This window comes from Psittacula echo (genome assembly GCF_963264785.1).
Source record: "Psittacula echo genome assembly, chromosome: 20".
Lineage (NCBI taxonomy): Eukaryota > Metazoa > Chordata > Aves > Psittaciformes > Psittacidae > Psittacula > Psittacula echo.
The window spans coordinates 5,356,976-5,379,837 of record NC_137756.1 but is presented as its reverse complement, the minus strand read 5'-3'; the positions used below and the strand labels follow the sequence as shown (position 1 = coordinate 5,379,837).

At 41.4% G+C, this 22,862-nt stretch overlaps 1 protein-coding gene across 1 annotated transcript in view; it reads left to right on the top strand.

The window, feature by feature from the left end:
- Positions 1-22,862, top strand: part of ERBB4 (erb-b2 receptor tyrosine kinase 4) — a gene marked incomplete at both ends in the record, with an annotated part of 599,510 nt that overhangs the window by 556,296 nt on the left and 20,352 nt on the right. The window contains 5 exons of the mRNA XM_080632110.1: positions 12,409-12,564; positions 15,210-15,285; positions 17,384-17,530; positions 19,420-19,517; positions 21,568-21,738. Of these exons, the coding sequence (XP_080488236.1) occupies positions 12,409-12,564; positions 15,210-15,285; positions 17,384-17,530; positions 19,420-19,517; positions 21,568-21,738 (648 nt within the window). The remainder of the gene's footprint in view (positions 1-12,408; positions 12,565-15,209; positions 15,286-17,383; positions 17,531-19,419; positions 19,518-21,567; positions 21,739-22,862) is intronic.

Below are 22,862 nucleotides of genomic sequence, written 5' to 3'. Positions count from 1 at the left end.
TTTGAAATCTTGAGCCAAATCACATTCAGGTGTTTCTGGGTTCTAGGCAAAAAGAAGAATCAGCTTTGTTTTGAGGACATAATGAAGGTTTCCTTTTAAGCACTTACAACTTCAGAAGTAGTTTCTTCTTTGTGTAGGATTGTGATCCCTTGGTAAAACTGCAGGACCACTTTGCAGGACAAATGGACCAATGTATAGCACAAAATATTACTACAGTCAGTGCTCCATAATTATCTGAGTCCATATACTTTAAGGGTAGAATTATGCTGTATTTTGTGTGAGTAACCTGTAACAAAGTAATGTGAGGGCTTGTCAAAACTTGGCCTTGGATGCATTATCCCCACCTAGAATAATCAAATCACAGACTGGTTTGGGTTGAAAGAAACCTCATAACTTATCTAGTTCCAATGCCCCTGCCATGGGCAGGGACACCTTCCAGTAGACCAGTTTGCTCCAAGCCCTGTCCAGCCTAGCCTTGAACACTGCCAGAGATGGGAATTCTCAGTTGTATCTTGTTATCTTGGTTATTATACATCCTATTCATCTGTTACATCTCCATGGAATCGGTGTTACTGTCTAGATGGAGCTGAGCTGAAAGTACAGAGGAACAGGGAAGGGCACAGATCATGCACCCCAGTGCAGTGGGCAGTGCTCAGCTGTCCCTTCCGTTACCAGTGCAAAGTGACTAGTTGTTTCTGTACACTCAAGGAGCATATGGACCTTTCTCATATATTCGTGGATAAGTTATCTGTGTTGTAAACATCCTCCTTAGCATCATGAAGCAAAAAAAGTGACAGGCTGTATTTAATAATGAAACCCCCCCCCCCCCCCCCCCCCCCCCCACACACACACACACAAAGGCTATTCAGACTGAATACACCTAACTAGTAGGGCACAGTGGCAGTTTGACTCACACCCTGTGGGCTCTCACTGTCAACACAGCAATGCTCTCAACTGTTAATAATAATGTGACATTTTAGCTGGGGGGAAATATGTGTCTCTTGAAACCACATTTCTGCCTTCTACCCACCCTGCTCTGGCATTCATCTGGATTTAGTGAATAAGGTTAATGGATTATTTAGCAGGTTTCTCCAGCCATTATCAGCTAGCACACTCTGTTTATGTGACTGGCCTCTCCTGCTCTGTCAGCTGTCATAAGCTTCTCAATTAGAAAAGGGGGGGGGGGAAATAAGTATGAAATAGGTAGCTATGGTTACCTGTGATGTGGGTTTGTAAGAAGTGCTCAGAAACCTAGTGGCAGCAGAGTTTGGAGGTTCAAAGCTTTAATTTATTTAAGAACTCTCTTGAATCAGAGTATCAAAAGCATTTAGAACAAATTCGGAACATTTTCTTTTGTAGAATAATATTGCAGTCCTAAGCAGAAGCTGTCATACAGGCCAACTGCTTGCTCTGCTCACGTGAGAGGAAAATAGGAGTAGGACTGTGTAAATATGCCCTTGTTCCACTTTTCTCCTGCAAAGGCCACTGGCAGTGGAATAGCTTGTGAAAGCAGTGGTTTCTAGGAGCAGTGCTTCCGTTGTCCTGTTGTATTCCTATTTACACTGAAAGGATTTTATTTGAAGTGGTCAGACTGAAAGGCCTGAAGCTGTTGTGCTTCAAGGGCATCTTTCAAGTAAAGGTACCTACCTCAGAAATTCAGCCCCAGTCATGATGTCTGCTGAGAAAACAAAACCATCCATGTGTAATTTAATGTGAACACACATAATGCTGAAAACTTTCAATTGGACCAAAAGGGCCCTCTGGAACATGTGTCTTGAGGTCAAAAACTTTGTGTCTCAAGCATTTCAGGGGGATCAGTGGAACTGTGTACTTCTTTGGCTTTTGCAAAGCAGAGAGCTGCTGCGTGCTCTTCTTGTAGGACTTTCATCTGGATGCACAAGGTAGTATTCAGCCACTACCGTGTCTCCTTTATGCTTGGTGGCACTGCCCACCAAGAGAAAGGGAGAATAAAAAACTCAGCTGTCCAAAACTACTGGCTTATCTAAACCAGCCAAGTACACAGAATACAGTAAGGACCTGGTTTGTCACAGGTTTTATTATCGTAATATGCAACATAAGGTGAACACTGGGAAAACCTTGCATCCAGTGACATGTCAGTTTATCAGTGCACTTCCAGTGGAAAACTATTATCTGCTACAGGGTCAGTACTTATTTTTCAAGAAAAGTGTCTAGAAAGGGTGCATTTGTAACTTAGGTAAGTGTTGCATTGAACTAGGAATTCCTGAGACCTCAGAGCAGCTCCTGCTGCTGTCCCAGCACAGTGATCTTGAGCAGGTCATTTTACCTTTCTCCTTCTAAAGCACAGCTTGTTTTATTACATATTTTATTTATTATGATATTGCTATGTTTATTAATATATAGTGGGGGTTTTTGTTAGAATAACATCTCCTGGAAGGCAGGGAAAAGCTCTTTCTATGGCTATGTTCTGTTCTTTACTCAGAAGGAGCCCTCACCTGGGCTGGCAGCTCTAGGTGTATTAAAAGCTGCTCTGTATTCTGTGCACTGCATGTTAACACAACTAGGCTGTGGAAGGGTAGTAGGGATGAGGGTCCTGACCAACAGAAACCAGCAAGAAAAATGCCTTTCTCCAGACCCTGCACAGCTGCTTTTAAACCCAGGCAAATTCCATCTTTCACAGAAAGCATTCATCAGGTTGCAAGGTTCAGTCTTCAGGTTGTTGTTGAAGAACCCAGATAAGTGAACTTGTCAGTTACTGTTAAATCCCAAGAGTGACCTCCACGAGTTACGAAGTGCACTGATCCCTCTGTCAGATGTTTGCTGCGTTCCATCTTCATGGTGGTGATTTTGCTTTGGCATAAGACCATTTTCTAGAAAGCCAGCCCAGTAACTATGAAGCCTATAAATGCTTACCTCAAGTCATTCCATTTAACCAACTTGAAACAAATAGCATAGAATTTATTAAGGGTGCATGAAGTTGAGAATATTGCAGTTCAGCCAGATGCAGGGCATAGCCATGAAAGGTCAGAGTTCTTGTGGTGGTGTTTGAAGTGCTGGAGAATGTCTAATGTGTTTGCACTGGGGCTGCATTTGTTCTGAACCTGAGGCAAGGCTGAGCTTGTATCTGTTAATCTGGAGGTTCCTTATTAATAGGCTGCACACTTCATTGATTTTTAATTAATTTCTGAAGAGACACAGAGGATAAGTGCTGCAGCCCACAGACACCTCTGTACTTATTGCAGTCCACATCTTTATTGATCGCCTGCCTAAGGAGCAGAAGTAATCCATTTTAAATACACTTTCTTGGAGAGAGGGAATGTACTGCACAATATACTCTCCCAATTGTAATTGTATTGGCAAGAGGTCAGGGGCTGGGGTGGAGGAAAGGCAGCGTCTTCTTTAGTATGCTGCTGGCCCTCCGAGCAGAGGCTTCTCTAAAGGCTTTGTTTCACAAAAGCTGAGTTATCTCCTTCATGAGCAGTTTATAACTACAGAAAGTAAGAAAGCACTGGTCACAGCTTCACTGTTAAAGTTGCACTGGGAGCTCCTTTATAGGACACATTTAGCCTGTCAGCCTCTTCAGAGGAAGGAGATGGAGCAATCTAAGAGAAAAGAACAGCATTCAAAAAGCACTTTCAAATTGTTAATGCACCGATACCTCTCTCTTTGGTTGCCACTTTGAAAAGCATCAAACACTTTCCAGGAGTATGTGATCCACTGGGAGCTGAAACCTGAAGTCTCTGAGCACTCCCCAAATCAGAGGGATTTCCAATTCCTTCTGCTGGCATGTGTAGCGCAGGTTACTAGGATTTGCTTTTGAAACAGTAATTTGCAGTCTTTGTCATAAGGGCTGTGTTCCTGCCAGCGTTTTAACTGTACTTACTTTGCAGTGAGTGTTTATTGCCCAGCAAGGAGAGTTTTGCAGTAATAAGTTTGTTATTTAGGTAGTTGGTTCTTATTTAAAGGCTTCTTTTACAGAAAAAGGTGTTGACAACACATAGCTGCAGTTGCAGCCAAAACAGTGCCAAGTACTTCTGTGCTTCCTGGATGAAGGTAAGTTGTGTCAGCATTAGTGGCCACAGCAAGAGTTAAATTCTGACTTGCAGAGCCCAGGCCCTGTGGTATATCTTGGGAACGTGTCCCTGCAGTGGAACAGAAATCAGAGTCTGCTCAGTCTTTTTCTAATACAGGCACCATCAGTACATTTCTGCCTTGCTTTTTTCTCTTCCTATGTGGGGCAATGCACCCAAAGGACAGTCTCTTGAAAACACCTGACTGCTTTGCTCACTGACCTTCAAAAATCCTTGTGAGAGGCAGATACTGCAGAACTAGCAGGGAGGCATCAGATGCTAAGTACTTTATGAGAGTGTTGGGGGTGACTCTTTAACCACAAGTCCCTGACTTTAATAAAGTTTATCCTATTACAGCTCTTGGTCCTGTGCAGTAATCAGAGGATCAGAAAGTCTCTTGGTGTGTTTCTGCTGCAATATATATTTGTGCATAGCATCTGTGTTGGCCTAGTGAAAGTATGAGAGGAGCTGCAAAGCTCTATCTACTCAGGTTACAGTGGTCTTACTGGTGATATGTTTATGATGTCTCTCACCTCTTTGGGCAGAGTACTGTAAGCTGAGCTGTGATTTTCTTCAGAGGTTATAGGAGAATGTCCTTGTCCTTTTGAGCACTTTTGGGAGTAGGGAGAAGGTACTGCAGGAGATTAATGTAGCCTGTGTCCACACAGCCCGGGAGGCTGGGAGACTTGGCCTAACTGAAGTGGTAACACAACCAATATAAGCCAGTTTGCCCATTAAAGGCGCTAAATATGACATAGGAGAGCACTTGCACCCAGGAAGTCTTGTCTTGCACCAGAAGCACTGTCTTCAGGAAGCACTGTGGCAATAGTCTTGAGTTAGTTGCAAAATGGAGATCAGATACAACTCCTCAGGTCCCTCAAGAATGTCGTGGATAGGAATAAACGGAATTTTTCTCCTGTCCTAAACAGCCCATGTAGCAGCTGCACAGATGTGACTGCATGTGGGACCAGAACTTGGAGGCACATACAGTATGGGCAGTATTGAAATATCTGGTTTGCATCTCATTGCTTATGCTACTTAATATGTGTATGTATCTATCATCATCTATCATCAGAAGAACATGCAGTGCTTCACAAACTCTTTATGTTCAGCACAACCTAATCTAGATATCTGCATAATTTGAGGGAGCCAGGTAGACAAGTCATATTCTTCCCAGGATTTCAGACAAAGGACATCTTTGATGATGACGGTGGAACAAACTCTCCTTCTGGTGATGCCCGAGGAACTTCAACACCCACCCAGGATAGAGAGCTTCATTCTAAGGACACCACAACCTCAGAATCTTGAACCAGAGAGTTCTGTGCTTTGTAGAGGTTACAAGATTTTAATTTAGGATTACAGTGGGTCTGGGCCCATCAAAATGTCTGCTCAGTGCAGTCAAGTCTTGAAATGTCATAAGCTTATGAACTTGCTTCTCCTCTCATGTCTTTCTACTCCTTCCCCCTTTATGAACCACTTTGTCACTTTGGAGTAACCTGCATTTTCTCATCCAAACTTTACCTCTTCATAGGCTTTTTCCCTTCCCTTTTGCTTTCTGACTTTGTGTTGACCTGTTAGGCCATAGCATCTTTTTAATTTTATGTCTTGGGCCATAGCTCAGCAATGCTGTAAATCAGGTTTTGGAGTGGGGGAGCACAAGTGAGAACGTGCTTAGTCAAGAAGAAATATATTGCTATCACATAAGCTTTCCCTTGTCTACCCTTTACCAAAGAGAGAGGTATTAACTTACCCCATATAAATGGGAAATTAACTCCTAAATGTCTGGGGTTATACTACAGTCCTGGATGCAGAAATGAGCCTCCCTTGCCAGCTTTACTGGAGCTGGCAGAGCTCTGCACATTTTCAGACAGCCTTGGCAGCTCACGTGGTGCACAGCACAAGGTGTGAGTCCCCAGCTCAGTCTGGCAGCTTTGCACTGTTAGCATCCTTCACTTTCCCTCAGCTGTGCAGATGACCTCCAGTCCCACCTCCGGAGCAGACCTACATAACAAATCACACCTCTGCAGCTGAGTCAGTGTATTTCAGAGCAGTGTCAGTTTTTCCCTCCTACAGCTATCTCTGGAGTAACAGCTACTTAGATGATGCTGGTTGCTCCTGACAACAAAGGGCACTGCATTTTCCTTGAAAGCATATTTAGCCCCAGCTAAAATTACGCTTTTTCTATGGGGTAAGTGGGGGAAAAGCTGATCATTTGAGGCTTTCTGTAGTGATTCCTGTTACTAAGCTAGCCCCAAGTTATTAGGATGAAAAGAGGGCAGTCTCCAAGGCTGGAGATTAATGTCTGTGAGATTTGAGTTGGACTTGAAATTTTCTTCCTTCTCATACCCGTTTGATGAGTCTGCTATGTGTGCTGGCTTGGGTGGGTGGAAGCCAGGCTGCTCTTCATTTCTGCATGGGATAACATCACCATTCCCTCTGTTTAGGGAGATAATGTTTATTATAGAATACAGCAAAAAGTTATACTGAAAAAAAAGAGGATTATCTGCTCTCTGCTGGGGCAGGTGAAGGTTTTTGTGCTTTCTCTTTCACATGAATTGCCTTGGCAAAATGATGTCTTGCATCGTGCAAAAACATATGTATATACTTAAGTTAGAGACTCAACACACTTCAGTTCACCTCTGGTAATTATCCCAAAGGGACTTTAGATGTAATGACCTGCATACCTGCTTAAATTCTGTCCTGAGTAATAAATACCTTTTTTTCCTGGGAATAAGGCACAGGCACCTAATGGAAAGAGCTTTCAGACAAGGCTCATGTAATTCCAGGAGTTGGGCATTCCTGAATGACAGCTACCATCTATGAAACAAACACAGAAGCATCCTCAGTGGGGAGGTGGGACTCTGAAAAGTCCAGTAAAGTGAATGCAACTCTTACACTCTGAGCTGTACAAATGGAGGCTGTGCTCAGAAACTGCCCTCAGGGAACTGGGAGACAAATGACAGCAGCAGAAAATATCACTGCTACTAAAGTAAGAAAACAGCGAATTATGGCCATGTCTTTAAGGCAGGAGATCTCAGGGGACAAACCTACAACTTTCCAGAAAAGCTCATTTTGCTTTTCTAAAAAATCTGGTTTTTTATTTCTACCGCCAGCCCACTTTTAGATGTCTGCAGCTCTGGAAGTCCTAATACTTTATGAACCCATACTGTGATACTGTGATACTGTAACCTAATCTGATACTTTCTGCTGCAATTCAGTGCTTGGGAGGATCAGAAAGTTGTCCCATCTCACTGTCTTCTCCCATGGATTTTTTGGCACAAAATCTCCTTTCTGCTGTCACACTTCAGCTTGTTGCCAGCACACGTTGTCTCATGATGAGGCATGAGCCTAGCTGACCGTGCCTGAACTGACCATACCAAATCTGTCTGTCCACAGTCCCAGAGACTTCACAAACACTGCATAATAAAATTTGGAAGGACTTTGTTCTTTTATAGCTCTTAATGACTAACTGAGTCTATTCAACAGGGTAGTTTTTGTTCTCTGTTATTTTTAAGCCAGCTCTGAGAGTAAACTGATGGGTTGAGAGCAGGGTTTACCTCAGCTAAGTGGAACTGCTGTTTTTTTTCACCCTGGCTATTACACAGAAAACTATCAAGGCTGAAAAGTGACAGGCAGGAAATTTTTCCTGGTGTTAAGCTCCTTGTGGCCATTTACATCTTTCCTGTCCACCTCCTCTCTTTGGAAAAAGACATCTTGGCTTATTATTCTACACTCAGCATTGCTCTTAGGTTCCTTGGTGCTGTTGCAAGCATTGTGTGAAATGTATAAACATGTGGGCAGGTCAGGTTAGTATTTGTGTAGGCAAGAATAAAAGACCTTTAACACTAGTTGAAGCCTGGCAAGGGCATCTGTGTCTACTTCTGAAAGGAGAATTTGCATGGTCACAGTTACATATCACGCGGGTAGAAAGGATCCAGGCTACAGGCAGTTTTACTGCTATGTACATCTAAGTAAAGCTCCATATAGCACAGGTACAGTGACCCTGGTACTTGGTGGGGATAAGAGGCGCAGTTGTGAAAGATAAAATGGTATTCCTTATTCATTCTGAAGTTCCAAAGGCATTTCCTCAACTGATCTGTGTTCTTGCTGTTTGCAGTGGCTGTTTGACTTCTTAATAGTATTAGGCACTCATTCTAAATGATGTTATGCTAAGGGGTCCTAGCAGTAACTGCATTTCTAATGACATTCTCTGTGAGGAGACCTCTGTCGTGACTATGATGAGGAAGTGTCAGTGACAGGTAGGTCATGCCTGATTCTTGTATTCCTGTGAGATGAATCTGGGCTCAGAGATAATGGGACAACCGGTCATTAATGGCTTAATGTTGAACTTTTTCCTCTTGGTGGTTTCAGCATAAAAGTCTCACCCTGTTGTGGATGTTCTAATACATATACTAAAGTATGGAGTTCCTTACTGTCTGGCCATTTTATACTCTGATAATTATATGACATCTGCATAGCTGTAACTTGGAGAATTCCTGAGGGCCATTTCATTTCTCAAGCCTCACAGATCACACCACAAATGGCACAGCATAGTGTCTTTTGGATTGGGCTTTCAAGTTTGATTTTTACAAACAGATCTTTTTCCATTGTCACAGTCCAGGGTCACTTGTAGTTTTGTCTTGTAACTCTCATGAATTGCCCTGTCGGTATTTGATTGTGGGCCTGTTGGGTGCTGATGGCACCAGCTGTGTAATGCAGAGAGGGGTTTCTTTTGTTATCATTCTTCTGTGTCATGTAAAAAGATTGGAGATGAACATAGAGCACTTTTCCTGCCAGGTTCAAAAATGCCTTCAAATGATGATTCTTAGCATAGGATATGTTTAGACAGTACTGCTGCAGTGACTAGTGTAGGATTCGCGTTTTTAGACTGGTTTCATTCTGTTTGTATTATCTCATTTATTGAAAATTTATACATATATAAGCCTTTTCTCTTATACTTCCACCATCCACCTTTAAAACTTGATACGGTGTCAGGAAAATGGAACGTGTTTACACTGGATATTGCAAAGAGGATTTACATTTCTGCACATCATGGTCCTGCAGAGGGTTTTGTAGCTGTAAACCCTGCGCAGGTTGTTTCTAGCTTTGCAGATAAAGCAGGGGGGAAAAAGCCCCAAGAATCTTGTTTGACAGAGGTGAAGTAAACTGTAAGTACACAGACAGCTATTTCTACCCTTTCTGGATGGAAAAGAAAATCAACTGTGGTATTAGTTAGGAGCAGCATTCAGGTTGGTGATTACTCTTTCTAGTTCATAAGAATATGACGTTAGGTTGAATAAAATTTAATCTTATTAAGATGATATTAAATAATAACACAAAATGTAAATGAATGGAAATGAATGAGTGGAATAAACAGCAAAGCATCCTGCAGTGTTAGCCTACATACTTAAAAAAATACTTGGAAATTAAATACGTAGAGAAGGTAAATAAGACCAAAGAGGCATGATTAAGGGTTTGATTGTTTAACTCTTTTCAATGCAGGATGTTTCTGGACCCATTGCCATCCATTCCTGCTATCATTAGCTAAAGACAGGAGGCTAAAGCCTTGGTACAGGTCATCTGTTTTGATTTTAATGAGACAGAAATTCTATTTCTTCATTTCTGCCCAAAAAAATCCTGTAATATCTTAGTATCATTTTTGAGCTGATAGGTGGAAATTAATCTATTAAAACCAACAATTTTATTTAGGCCTAATGTATTCTGATACTAACAAAATTCCCCCATCAAACCCTCTGGTTTCTTGTGTCCTCATCAGATTCTGCCCACAAAGACCTATTTACAGATTGGACCTTTCTTTCCTCCTCCCTTATTCTGATGTATTGAGAATTTTGACCAAGGATATTGGAAGTTAAATCTATGATGTTTTTCTTTTCATTCTAAAAATTTGGGATTATTTCCTAAGCTAAGTAGAAAGGAAGTGTCAGACGCACCTTGACACCTTTTGTTTGGGGAGCAGCTCTTCTGCAGTGAAAGATGCAAGACTGAAGAGAGGTGCTTAATGCAATGGAAGGTGGAAGAAGAGTTTGTCAGCTGCAGGAGAGAAGTGTTTGAGGGGAGCACAAGGGTGCCTGTCTGTTTGCACATGACTGCAGGCTTGACTTCAAGGCCAGCACTTTCAGAAAATGCGAAGACCCGGTATCATTTTAAATGTGTGAGAAATGACTGTGTGGTATATTTAAAGGACACCCTGAAGCCACCCTTAAGATTAGAATCACTTGAAGATCAGTAAATCTGGATGTATGATCGTGGGCCAAGGCTGCTTCACAAAGCCTGTATGCCTGAGCACACTGTTCAGCTCAACACAGCGTGGACATGGTGCTCTCTCAGCAGCTTTCTGAGGCATGTCCAGACAGGTTCTTTGGCACCTACCTGCAAATACCTCGGTAGACTCGCTGCAAGACCCCAAGGTGAAAGGGAGGGGGACATGAGACTGGGAGATTGCTGTAGCCCACCTATTTCTCAGAGCAATGTTAACACTGCCTTGAAGACCTTTCTGATTATGGTTCAGTGTTAGAGATGTGAAACAGGATTTATATGAATTCCTAATGTGTCTGAATTTTACAGGGTGATTGTTGTGGTTGTTTTTCATCCATTACATGGTGTCATTGCTATTGACTGTGTTGTCTTTTTCTGGTTGGATTTCTTCAGATGGCACTTGTTGTGCTAAGTCATGGTGCTTCTGATTTCACGGTGCGTTTGTTGTTTGACTCACGATTGTTTGAGCTATGAGAGTTATTCGCTGTTTTTCTACAGGTTTTAATTTGATGCAAAATGTAAAATGCTTTCAAAGACTTAACAGTTCTGATGTTCTACAGCTACAAGTGTTGATTTACAGTTGGCAGGAGGGTGTGTTTGCTTCAATTAGCAGTGTTTTTAACAAAGAATTCCACTTGCTTTATGCCATAGAGTCCCTCTGTCCCCTTTCAAACCACCTTCATGTTGGCTGCAGCAAAGCCTACCGCATTAACAGTGAACTAGTGCTTATGCCAAATGTTCTCCCAGAGATTTTCAAGCCTTTTGGCAGTTTTTGCACTGATTTTTTTCACCTAAAAGCCATAGTGGTTCAGAGCTCCCCTTGATGCTTTTTGTAAAGACATTCACTTTCTATCAAGAAAGGGCTACCTTCCATCACAGTGACTATGAGTGGTGGCTCTACCCATATGCACTGTCCTGGTATGTATGGGCGTAGGTACATGTGAGCTTCTTACGCTGTGAAAGGGGATAAAATCCAGCCCATGAGACTGAGTAATCTGGTTATTTAATCACTCTCTGTGACTCCCCGAATTATCGTCTGTGTTATGGGATAATATGATTTCTTCAGTATTCAGCAATGACTTTAAAAAAGTTACCGTCTATAATATACAGAAGTAACACATTAGCAGATGCCTTAAGGGTAATTATCAAGTGTGTAATTTCATCTGTAGGTTCTTACAATGATGGTTAATGTCATGAATGCCTTTTAATGAAATTACAGGCTTGTAACCCTGCCTGCCTATCATTTGTATGTCATATAATTAATAAGTGCAAGCTTTGGTGTTCATCTCAGTGTCACAAGGCATCATGTAAACTTCCATACTGATGGTTAGGCTCTCATCAGGGTAAGAAGAATAAGGTTAAGCCCAAGCAGTTTGAGTATGTTACCTTATCTTTAAAGGCAGCTGGATGGGCTTGTTAACAGAAGTACTTCTAACAGAATATATATGCTCATGAAAAAAAATGGCCATCAATCTAGTGTCTTATTATAGCACTACATGCAAAACTTTAAAGGAGTGAAAAGGCTATTGAGTTGCAGAACTTGGAATAAAGAAGTGTTTTCCTTCTAATCTACTGAGGGTAGTGAAAATCCCTGTCCAACTTAAAAACATTTGGAGATGGATAAGAAAACTCATCTTGAATTGTAGACACTTGCCTGGAATGTGGAAGAGCTGGGATTGTTTCTCAGTCTGGCCTAATTTCTGTGGAGCTCTGCCTAAACTGAGTCTTAAGATTTCCTGTCTGGAAAATAAAGGTAGTCATATTTCTCTTTTTTGTCTCACATTTCCAGATTTTAAACTTGCTGGTGCAAAGCAGAGATATCTACATGGGGTTTTGTTGCTTTTTTCCCTTTGGCAATTACTATAGAATCTTACAGAGTCGTTCACACTGGAAGGAACCTAAATGCTTCTAATCCCATCTCCTGCTCAGAGCAAGGGCAGCATTGAACTTCTGTCCTCTAGGCCATTATCTTATTGTGAATACTAGTAAGGGAATCAGACATTTTACATGTCACCAGTGAAAAGGAGTTCTAAAAAATCATGTAAGCCTCATTAAGATTATTTCACTGTTCTTTGTCCCTCAGGGAATGATGTACCTGGAAGAGAGGAGACTTGTCCATCGCGACTTGGCAGCTCGTAATGTCTTGGTGAAATCACCAAACCATGTGAAGATCACTGACTTCGGCTTGGCCAGGCTTTTGGAAGGGGATGAAAAGGAGTACAATGCTGATGGAGGGAAGGTGAGTACTGAACATGTCTGGAAGTAAATATATCACACTGTGACAAACCTTCTGAAGTTACTCTTCAGGGCAGTGTATACCTATGGAACTATTATCTGTGTAAGAAAGTCTGCCAGTGACTTAGCAAAGCCCAGTGTGCTAGAACAACTGTGTTGTGACAGCACATGTAAAAGCTGCTCTTTCTTTGCTCAGTGAGCTTCTCCAGGTGCCAAAATATAATTGTCTGAACAGTTTTAGCACTCAGAATTAGGTTTTGTTCGTATGCTTTATTTTCAGTCTTGCTTTGAAGATTTCTGAAGTCAGTTCAATGAGTGACGGATGTTCTAGGGCATTCCTGCCAAGCCCCTTTCTCTGGTCAGTATGGACTTCAGTAACTTGTAGTCCCATTTTCCCAGGGAACTAGATTTCCAGAAAACAAAAACTAAGGCCACATAATGTGCCTGTATTTGTAGCATATGAGAGTTTACCTATGCTCAGCAAAGAGTAACCTCTTCTATCACATTGGAAAAGCCTATGTATGCTATTCCTTTCATCCAGGTCTCCAATACCAAGCTGAATGCCAGGCCGCTAAAAAGCTAGCTGGAGGATAATTTTGAAACCAGGCATTTTCCCATATTGCTTTTGAGCACACTGCACAACATCCATATAGTGCCTCACCTCATTTCTGATGCCTTCAGTTTAATGCATTATAGAATTCTGAAGGCTGTAAGTAAAGGCTGTAAGTTCATACTGCTGCTGGCAGCTCCCTTAATGCCTTGAAATTCCCCATTTCAACCTGTCATAAAATCCCAAGGGATTCTGCCTCTCCTGTCATTCCTTTCCTACATGTTCAGTTTGCTTTATGGCTGCTTGCTGTCTGTGTTTTTCTGTGCTGACTTCTGCCCTTGGCTAGGACAAACAGCTGCTGCCAGTGTGTACTTTCCTCCTGGATGGGCTGCTTTGTGTGGCTGCTGCCCTGGATGGGGCATGTTGTTGCATGGATTACCTTGACATTTCAGTCTAGGAGGTGAAGAGCTTGAAAAGAGTCACTGCTGTTTCCCATTTCTTCCCCAGTAAGGTCCTTGCAAACCAGCTGTTAGGTGGTGTCTTGGACTTGTGAGGCCAATCACTATGCTGGGAGTTCTGGAGCAGGATCTACATGTCAGATGTATCACTTGCCAGTTCAGAGAAGCATCCTGCAAAATCCAGACAACGTTTGCATCTTCAAGTTGTATTGAGAACATGCTAAGGCCGATTCCGATTGGATAAAAGGAAAAGCTTTTTCACTGTGGGATAATAAGGTGGTTGATCAGGTTTCCCATAGAGGTGGTAGTTTCCATCCTTGGAGGTTTTCAAGTGCAGACTGGCTAAAACCCTGAGTAACTTTACCATCTGATCTCGTAGTTGAACCTGTTGTAAGACTGAGGTTGGACCAAAGACCTCCTAAGATCACTTCCAATCTGAGTTATTCCGTGCTGAACGATACAGTTTTGCTTCTTCAGCAGTTGTTCACATTTGGAACGACCCAGTTGAATTTAATGGGAATCAAAGCGATATACTTCTGCAGAGTTTAGTGGAGGAGGATGAACTGTCTTTGCAAATGCTAAGCCAAACTTTATTAAAGAGTGCTATTTTTGCCAGAACTGTATAGGTTATGTTCATTAGTCAACTTCATGGAAGGTATTTTCATAAAGGTTTGAATGAAGACACATCCTCTGCTTTTACACCCACCATCTGTTCAGATTATGTGTGCACTTACGTATCTCTTTGGTTTATTACAGTACATTTTCCATAGTTCCAAATTAGAGGCAACCCATACAAGTCCATGCCAGGTAAAAATCTGTCAAGTTTCTGTCCATTAGAAATTAATGGACTGCAAGACTGTTCCTCACAGGCACAGCTCAGGAATAGGAAACACCATGAATCTCATTTTAACACAAACTCAAAAGGGCAGACCCGTATGCCAAACCTAGCTTTGTGTTTGCCTGCACACACTTCTCTGTCAGAAGAGATGAGCTCCTCCCAAGGGTGATTCACAGCCAGAGGCTAACTTGGGACTTCTTACACAAGCAACTTCACTCACTGCAGTAATGACATGGAGAACTGGGAGGGCTGAGTTCCTAACGAATATTAGGAGTTAGAAATGAAGCAGTGTAAATTCTCCCTATTGCCTGTTTACCCTGATGATGATTGCGTGGACTGCGAAGTATTATGAACACTGTGTTATTAACTAGTTTCATTAGAGAGCAATTGAGATAACAGTGTCTGGGTTTGCAAACTGCTGAGGCAAAAGAGCTTCTGCGTTCCACTTTCTCTACTGCTCTTCAGATTTAGGGGAATTAGATGTAATTTTTGTGTTGGTCCCATCTTTACACAGGTATGATGAAAGTGTGAGTTGTTCCGCTATGTCTGAATCAGTAAATTTTGGGTGGTAGAAGAAGTTCTGTGGATAACTGATTTGTATTTCTCCTCTCTGTATGTTTTATGAGGCAAAGCCCCATTCTAGAGGGCAGGAACAACCATTTCCTCTGCTGGGTAATGCTGCTTTTCTTTCAGCTTGCAGTTGAAAAAGGAAGCAGGGAGGAAGCTGATGTCTGCATACAGGATCTCGCTGTATTGTTTTAATATTGTATTCTTAAGATTACATTTCTCTTGTCTTTCCATAGATGCCAATTAAATGGATGGCTCTGGAGTGCATACACTACAGGAAGTTTACCCATCAGAGTGATGTTTGGAGCTATGGTAAATCTTCATGTGATTAAAAAACCTGTCTCTTTTAAAGCATTATACCAAGTTGTGTGACTGTGTTAAAGATATTCTCTTTTCCTAGGGGAGTTAATTCCAGTGTGCTTGGGTTTGGTCTGGTTTTTAATGTGTAACTCTAAACAGCAATAGTTGTCTCCTGCATTACTTCTCTGCTTACTAAAATACGATGTCCCTGCTGGGATGACTGCCATAAGGTCTGGCCTGGTAGCAGTTTGGCTGATTATTATGACAAAAGAAGGCCTCTTTCAGCTCAGCCACAGATTCATAAAAATACAGCTGCAGGTCATAATTTTCAGCAGTCCTTTGAAAATCTTAACTCTAAAAGCCATGAATGTCAAAAAACCATATTCAGGCTTATGAGACTTTCTGTACCTACAGTCAGATAAAAGAGAATTTGTCATAATACAGAGCAAACACAGCAAGAGAGAGAAAAGAAGGAGATTCCAAGCTAACTATAACAAGCATCCATTCAATTTCACAGATAACCTGGGAATTAGTCAGCTCATGTGGAGTCCATACGCCCTAAAAATCAGATCACATTTGAGAAAGGAGATGTTCATTTAACATTGGTAATTGTTATCCAGCCAAGCTATTGTGCCACATCTGCTGGGCTGTCTGCCTGTTTATCCAGTGTAGATATTACTAATAACTCATGTATACCTTTATAAGTAGAATTTCTCAGCAGTACCTAGGGCTGTGGACTCCTATTTGCATTTCCTGTTGCCATATAATTTTGAAACAAGGTGTACAATTCTATTCATTACTCACTTTTACCTGTGGGTAGCAGCAAAAGACACTGTTTGCTGTGACTGGTTAGCTGCCTTCTATTCAGCTGAGAAAAATGGATGAGAATTAAATCAATCATATAAAGCTGCTCTTTCTCCTCAAATTCTATATCCCCTATATCACTTAGGAAAAAAATACCCTTCCCTTTATGAAATTCATTTGAAATGTGAGAAGCCCAGAATATCTATAATCAGAAAGGAGAAAACCAAAACAAGTTATAGTTACTGAATATCTTTGTTATGTTATACTGGTGTGCAGGCACAGCACTTTTGCCCAGGGAAGTGGCTGAGTCCTCATCCCTGGAGGTATTTAAAAGATACGTAGATGTGGCGCTTGAGGACATGGTTTAGTAGTGGATTTGGCAGTGCTGAGTTAATGGTTGGACTCAATGCTCTCAAGGTTCTTTACCAACCTAAATGATTCTATGATTCTATGAATATCAACAAAGAGGTGAATGAGGGTGAAATAAATATATGGTTTATATATATGGTAATTTTGCCCATCACCTTTCACATTAGCATGACAGCTGGCAAAATACAGTTACTGATCTGGAGGTGTGTTTAAAATGACCTTTGCAATAAAAATAGAAGTTAAAGAAACTGATCTGAGAGCAGTATTTTCAATAGTTAAGATTTCGTTTGGGGACAGATTCTGTTACTTACGATATATTATCTTTATTTCCAGCTCTGACGGCAAAACAAATCCTGTGGCTATTCAAAAAGAGAAACCTGGCTTTGTAGCACAGCAATATCATAACTCAAATCCGCCAGGTGATTTAAGGAAAAAAGTAATACAAGTGGCTCTGGATGACTTACAAGGCAAAGACAATGACATAATGTTACTCAGTGCTGTACCATTGTGGGAAATTGATGCTCTAAGTTAGAGAACATCTGCACTTTTTGCCCTAAAAATAATAGAGTACATCAGCCCTTCATTTTCCCTTTTGATATGATAAAAGAGCACAATACATTCTTTTGCTATTGCATCCATTTACTTTATCACCATTTATTTGTCTTGGACCTTCGTCGTGTGCCTCAGATCTATCATGCTGCTTGTTACACCAATAAAAATGAGTGAATTTGCTTTTGAAGATTAACATGAAGTGCTGTTTCACCATTTTCTGGAGCTTTTTTAAGTGGGAGACCAAACTTCAGTATTTTTACAGGCACTCTTAATGAAGAAGAGATAGCAGTCCAGAACTGGGCCAGAATACTGTGCTGTAAGAAATTGCAAAGGAACCTGAGTAGTATGACCTCAAACATTAACACTCACTCTTTTTTTCTTCTAGGAGTCACTATCTGGGAGCTTATGACCTTTGGTGGGAAGCCATACGATGGAATCCCAACTCGAGAGATCCCCGACCTCTTGGAGAAGGGAGAGCGGTTGCCCCAACCTCCAATCTGCACCATTGATGTTTATATGGTGATGGTGAAATGTACGTACTTGTTGCTTTTAACATTCCTGTGCTCTGTGCAAGAGGGACACTGGTTTAAAACATCTGCATCTCTGGTCTCTGACAGTGCTGAGTAATAGGGCAGGCTGCTTCTAAACAAAAATTTCCCAAGATATGTAAGTTCCCAAGACTGTAAATTCCATTCAAATACTGTATACACATTTTTCACAATTGCAAAAGATATTAATTTAGCCATGAAGGGTTGAGCTAGCTTCTTATTACTGTCAGATGGTATCTCATATTCTTGCTGTGAAGTCAAAATGGTATGATTGTTATTGTAAACCATTGTCATTTCCATGACAATTGATTGTGATGTTAAAAAAGATAGTATTAAATGTAATTATGGTACATGGATACCCAGCCAGTGAAGGTTATGAAGAGAAATGCTGCTTCCAAATATTGAGGAAAGAAAACGTGAGTGTTTTATTGTTAGCAACAAGAATGATGGTCGCAGTAGTAATAATAAAAAGTAAAATTAAATTAATACAAGAAATGCTGCAGAGAGGATATTTTTTACCATTCTTAGTCCAGCATAATAATTTATGAATATTTTTACTTTAGCAAAAAAGGAAAAGAGTCTGTACTTTTATTTCCAAGATACCCACACTAGTGACAGTATCCTCCAAAGCTATGCTTCTAATTTAAAAAGAATTGGGAACATCTCTCTGGTGTTTCTGGCTTAATTTAAGAGAGATTAGCATAGAGACATCTCATCCATCTTATATAGTCCTTTCCCTTTTGCTTTGTATGCAAAAACACTGAAAGAAAAAAATAGAAGAGGTAAATAATATATCTTCTGAAAATAGTTGTACGTGCATGCAGGTATGGTAATTGTCTGACTAGTGCAGGGAGGTTATGTTGGTTGAGTGCAAAAATGTTCCATCTGATAGGATTTCTAATGAGCATGAAGTGGATCTCAGTGAACAATAGGAAGCCCTAGTAGATGGGGTATTGTGGAAGATGGAAAGTTACAGCTAGGTGTACATACTTAGTCCTCTAATGTTTGTATGAAATTCTTCATAAGCTATACTAGGGTTGTTTTTCCTGTGTTTCCTTCTTCAGTTAAACAGCATGAAGGAGATAAACCCTGTTTCATTTAGCCTCTCTGGCAAACAAGAGCATGTTCTTGGGAAGCTGCTGATAGGATCTTCCATTAGAAAAAGCTGACACTGAGGTTAACTAGTTGCTGGTGGTAACTACCTATATTACTTCCTTGTTTTGCAGAAAGCATTAGCAAGGTTTGAAAATTGTTGTTCCTAATGAATAACATTACATTACACTTAGAGTGAAGGACAAAAGAATCACCCTTACTCAATTAAAATAGCATCTAATGCCTTGTGTGAAGTCTGTGTTAGTGATGCAGACATGAGTTGCAGAATTACCTGACAGGTGGAGGCGAGGTCAATCATCCTGTAGAGCTGCTGAACAGCTCTTTTAATTTAAGTCATCTTGTAACAGTAGGTCAATAAAATCCAGTATTCGGTAGTAACTTTGTAATAAACTTACTAGACTCAGATGAGATGATATTCATTATATTAGAGGTTAGACACATCCATAAGAAGACACAGAGCTGACAAGCAAACGAGCAAGATAAACACAGAAGGCATTGTTAGTGTCTCTGTTTTGGGAAGGAGGAACAGGAGCTCAGAGCAAAGGAGACATCCATGCAGTGTCGAACAACCTAGTGTTCTCTGGCCAAGACCAGATGTTTTCTATTATAGAGTTCTAGCTTTCCATTGTCTTGAGCTATTTATTGCAACTTTTCTTTAGGCCAGAGCTATCAAGGATTTCAAACCTGTGTGTTTTTAAAAATTGAATGATTTCTTCCCTGGACAATTAACTGCTTTCTTTATCATTTCCTCTGTCCCCAGGCTGGATGATTGATGCTGACAGTCGGCCAAAATTCAAGGAGCTGGCTGCTGAGTTCTCTAGAATGGCTCGAGACCCTCAGCGATACCTAGTCATTCAGGTAAGCAACTCTGCAACATCACGGAAAAGAAACAAGACTTCTGTCAGCCAAACCTGACTGTTTAGGGAGTTGCCTTTGAATCTCTTAAGTTCAAGGTGGACTTACTTTAGACCAAGGACTTGCTTGGTTCTGTAATTGCTTAGGCTGACTCTCAGGGGATTATCCTGAAGAGACACTTTCCTGCACTGCTGAGATCCTAAGAAAGTTTCTTTTCATAGCCTGAAATGTAAAGGTTTCTTAGAAGACAGGGAATTGTCACATTAGTACCTCTCGTGCTAGAGAGGAGCTTCCCTCTGGTCCTCTTTAGCCTGTATAGACTCTGTAGTGCTTCACAAGTGGCAATACCAGTACATCCACATCTGCTGACTGCACCTGGCTGGAGCTGTGTATGCTCTGAGTACAGCCACACGTGGAAATTTTTGTCCTTTCACTCCTACATTCTGCAAAAGCCTAGAGTTGTGTCTGTGTGGATTACAACTCAGACTCCAGCCACAGGAAATGAATCTATCTTTTTGGTGAAGTTCTTTGATGGTCCCAAGGTGATGATGAAACACCAGACACCAAAGCATGGAAATAGTTTGATCCAAGTAATGATACTCTCATGCTATATATCATGTTATATCTGCCCCACACCATGGACTACAGAGCAGAGATACATCCAGCTGGTCCTTAGCTCCACACTGACATAAGAATTCCTAGCTGAAGAGCCTCCAGAAGTAAAGTCACTGTTATTTCATGTCTCCTGGTTGCTTAGGAGTCTAGTGCTACTCTCAATGTGTGGTGTTTCATTGCACTGGTATCATTTCCCATCATGCTAACCTACTCATGATGTATTATTGCCCAGTGTGAATGTACACTGCTCACCTTCAACTTGGGGTGAGGTAAAATATATTTGAAAAGTAAAATAGTAGCCAAGAGGATTTGTGGTGCAGAAGGTGGAATTTCTGTTGCAGTATTCCCCACTGTGTTAAATTGTAAATTCAGCTCATACAAGCGATTCTGCAAAAATCAGTCTGATTAAACCGCTTAGTTAGGACATGTTTCCCTATTCCAAATACATGTTCCATCCATTTCTCTCCGCTGCCCTTCCCTTCTCTGTTGTATACTCTGGTGGGTATTTCATCCCATGACACTTCTCCAGTGATCCCTGCAGACGATACAGGCCATGTGTTTCCTGAGGAGAAACCAGGGTAACTCCATTGTACTGGTATCTCTGACTCATGACTCCCCATTCCCCCCAGATGCAATCAAGAATGACAAGCTTGATGTTGAGCTTTTGAACTGGTCTGTATGCACCCCCTAGCACAACCATCATTCCCTGCTGGATTCTACATGTGGCATAATAATTCTTGCAAAGTGGGAGGCCATTCTTTAGCCATGCAGTTAACTTCAGCATCATTTCTGTGGGCTATTACATGTTTGGGGCATGGGCTGCTTTTTGTGATCTTTTGTAGCACCAAGCAAAGTGCAGCCCTGATTTGCCTCTCCAGCTTGTAGATGCTATTTCAGTAAAAACACATATTGTTGTTGCTGTTGTTCCCTGGTTTGATTTTTATTGCTTTCAGCTCTGTTACATTCTGCAGAATTTTCCATATGGATGAGAGGGAAATTTAGCCTCTAAGTCCCTAAAAATACAAATAAAAACAAAGCAAATGCCCAGACACAGCAGTTTCCATGTTATTTCCCCTCTCTCCATCTAAGCCCAGATAGCCGAGATATTTCACAAAACACATCAGGCCTTGACAGAACTTGGGTCAGAAACTGAGCTTCTATGGGGAAAAGAGAGAAGAAAGAATAAAAGCTTGATCACAAGAATGCCAAAAAAAAAAAATGGCTTGGTTTGATTTATGCACTTATTCCCTTTCTGTCATCATATTCCCTATAAGAAAAAAATCAAAACAAATGATGTGGCTGTGGAGCTTTAGAACAAACAAAGTGCCATGTGTGGTCCCTGCAGCCTGGCTGCCAGGGCATGAGAAGGCTGAAGTTCCCTGTTTAGGAAATAATTTCATCTTTTGACCATTTTCCTCTCTCACTACAACCTATTTAGGGAGATGACCGTATGAAGCTCCCAAGCCCAAATGACAGCAAGTTCTTCCAAAACCTTCTCGATGAGGAAGACCTGGAAGATATGATGGATGCTGAAGAATATCTTGTCCCCCAAGCCTTCAACATCCCTCCTCCCATCTACACCTCCAGGACAAGAATTGATTCCAACAGGGTAAGAGAAAATGTCTCTGTCAGAAAATACTGGTTATCTTAAAAGCACAGGTGGAGATTTAAGTGCACTAATCCAACACAGGCAAGAGTTGTATTGGGAATTACAAGCTCTGATTGTAAAGAGAGTCACTATAAAAATGTTGTCACTGGGTTCCCTGTTCATTGTAGCTCAGTGAATTCTAAATGAATAGTTCAGCCTTGAGTGAACAAAGGCTGGAGTTGAACTGCCTGTCCTGAAAGCACAGCTGAGGCTTGTGAAGTCAAGCAGTGTTGTTTCTTCGTTGCGGACCATCCTGGCCAGGAAGTGCATAGCTCTGGTTCTCCCATCCCTGCAATCCTGTTGTCTTGACAGGGTTGGCACTGATGTAACTGAGAGCAGCTGGAAAATAGAGATAATGCTGCTTTTGTGTCTGGAGCCAGATTTCAGACCCAGCCCCTTTTCCTGTCTGTATAAGGTGCTTTCACAACCCTCCTTCACAAGCATGTGTTTTTCCTGAGCATGTCACAGATTTTAGCATGTTGAACTTTTTAACATCCCTGTTGAGGGCAGAAATGCTGGTCACTCTACAGGGGAGCTGAGGCACAGAGAGTGTTCAGGAGGAATTCAGCTCACAGAATTCTAACCATCAAAAGGACAGTAGTATAATCTAAGCTCTTCATCGAGACCTCAGTTCATGTCATCTGAAAAGAGTGGGTGATTATAACTGTCTGCCTTGGACATTTGCAGTCGGATAAGTTATTTTCTGGAGGTGTCTTTCTCCACTGACTAGGGTCAGCTCCAGAATAGTCCCAGACTTGGTGTTTGAGCTCTGATGGTGACATGAGTTCAGGCTTGCAGAGGTCGTTGTCACTCCTGAGCAACCTGCCCATAGCTCTGACCTCTGCCTGCTCCTGCACTTGGCTCCATCCTTTTAACAGTCTAGGTGCCACCCTTTCTCACAAAGCTAAGAGCTGGTGAAATAAATTATGAGTGTTGAAGACATTCTCACAAGCATCAGTCGTATTTAGTAATTAGGGTCCTTCTTGTTTCTTTGTTTTCTCTCCATGCTGCTTTTAGTGGAAAGTCCCATTTTAAATACTAAGTGGAGTCTCATTGAAATATTGGCGTTTATTCCTCATGGTTTA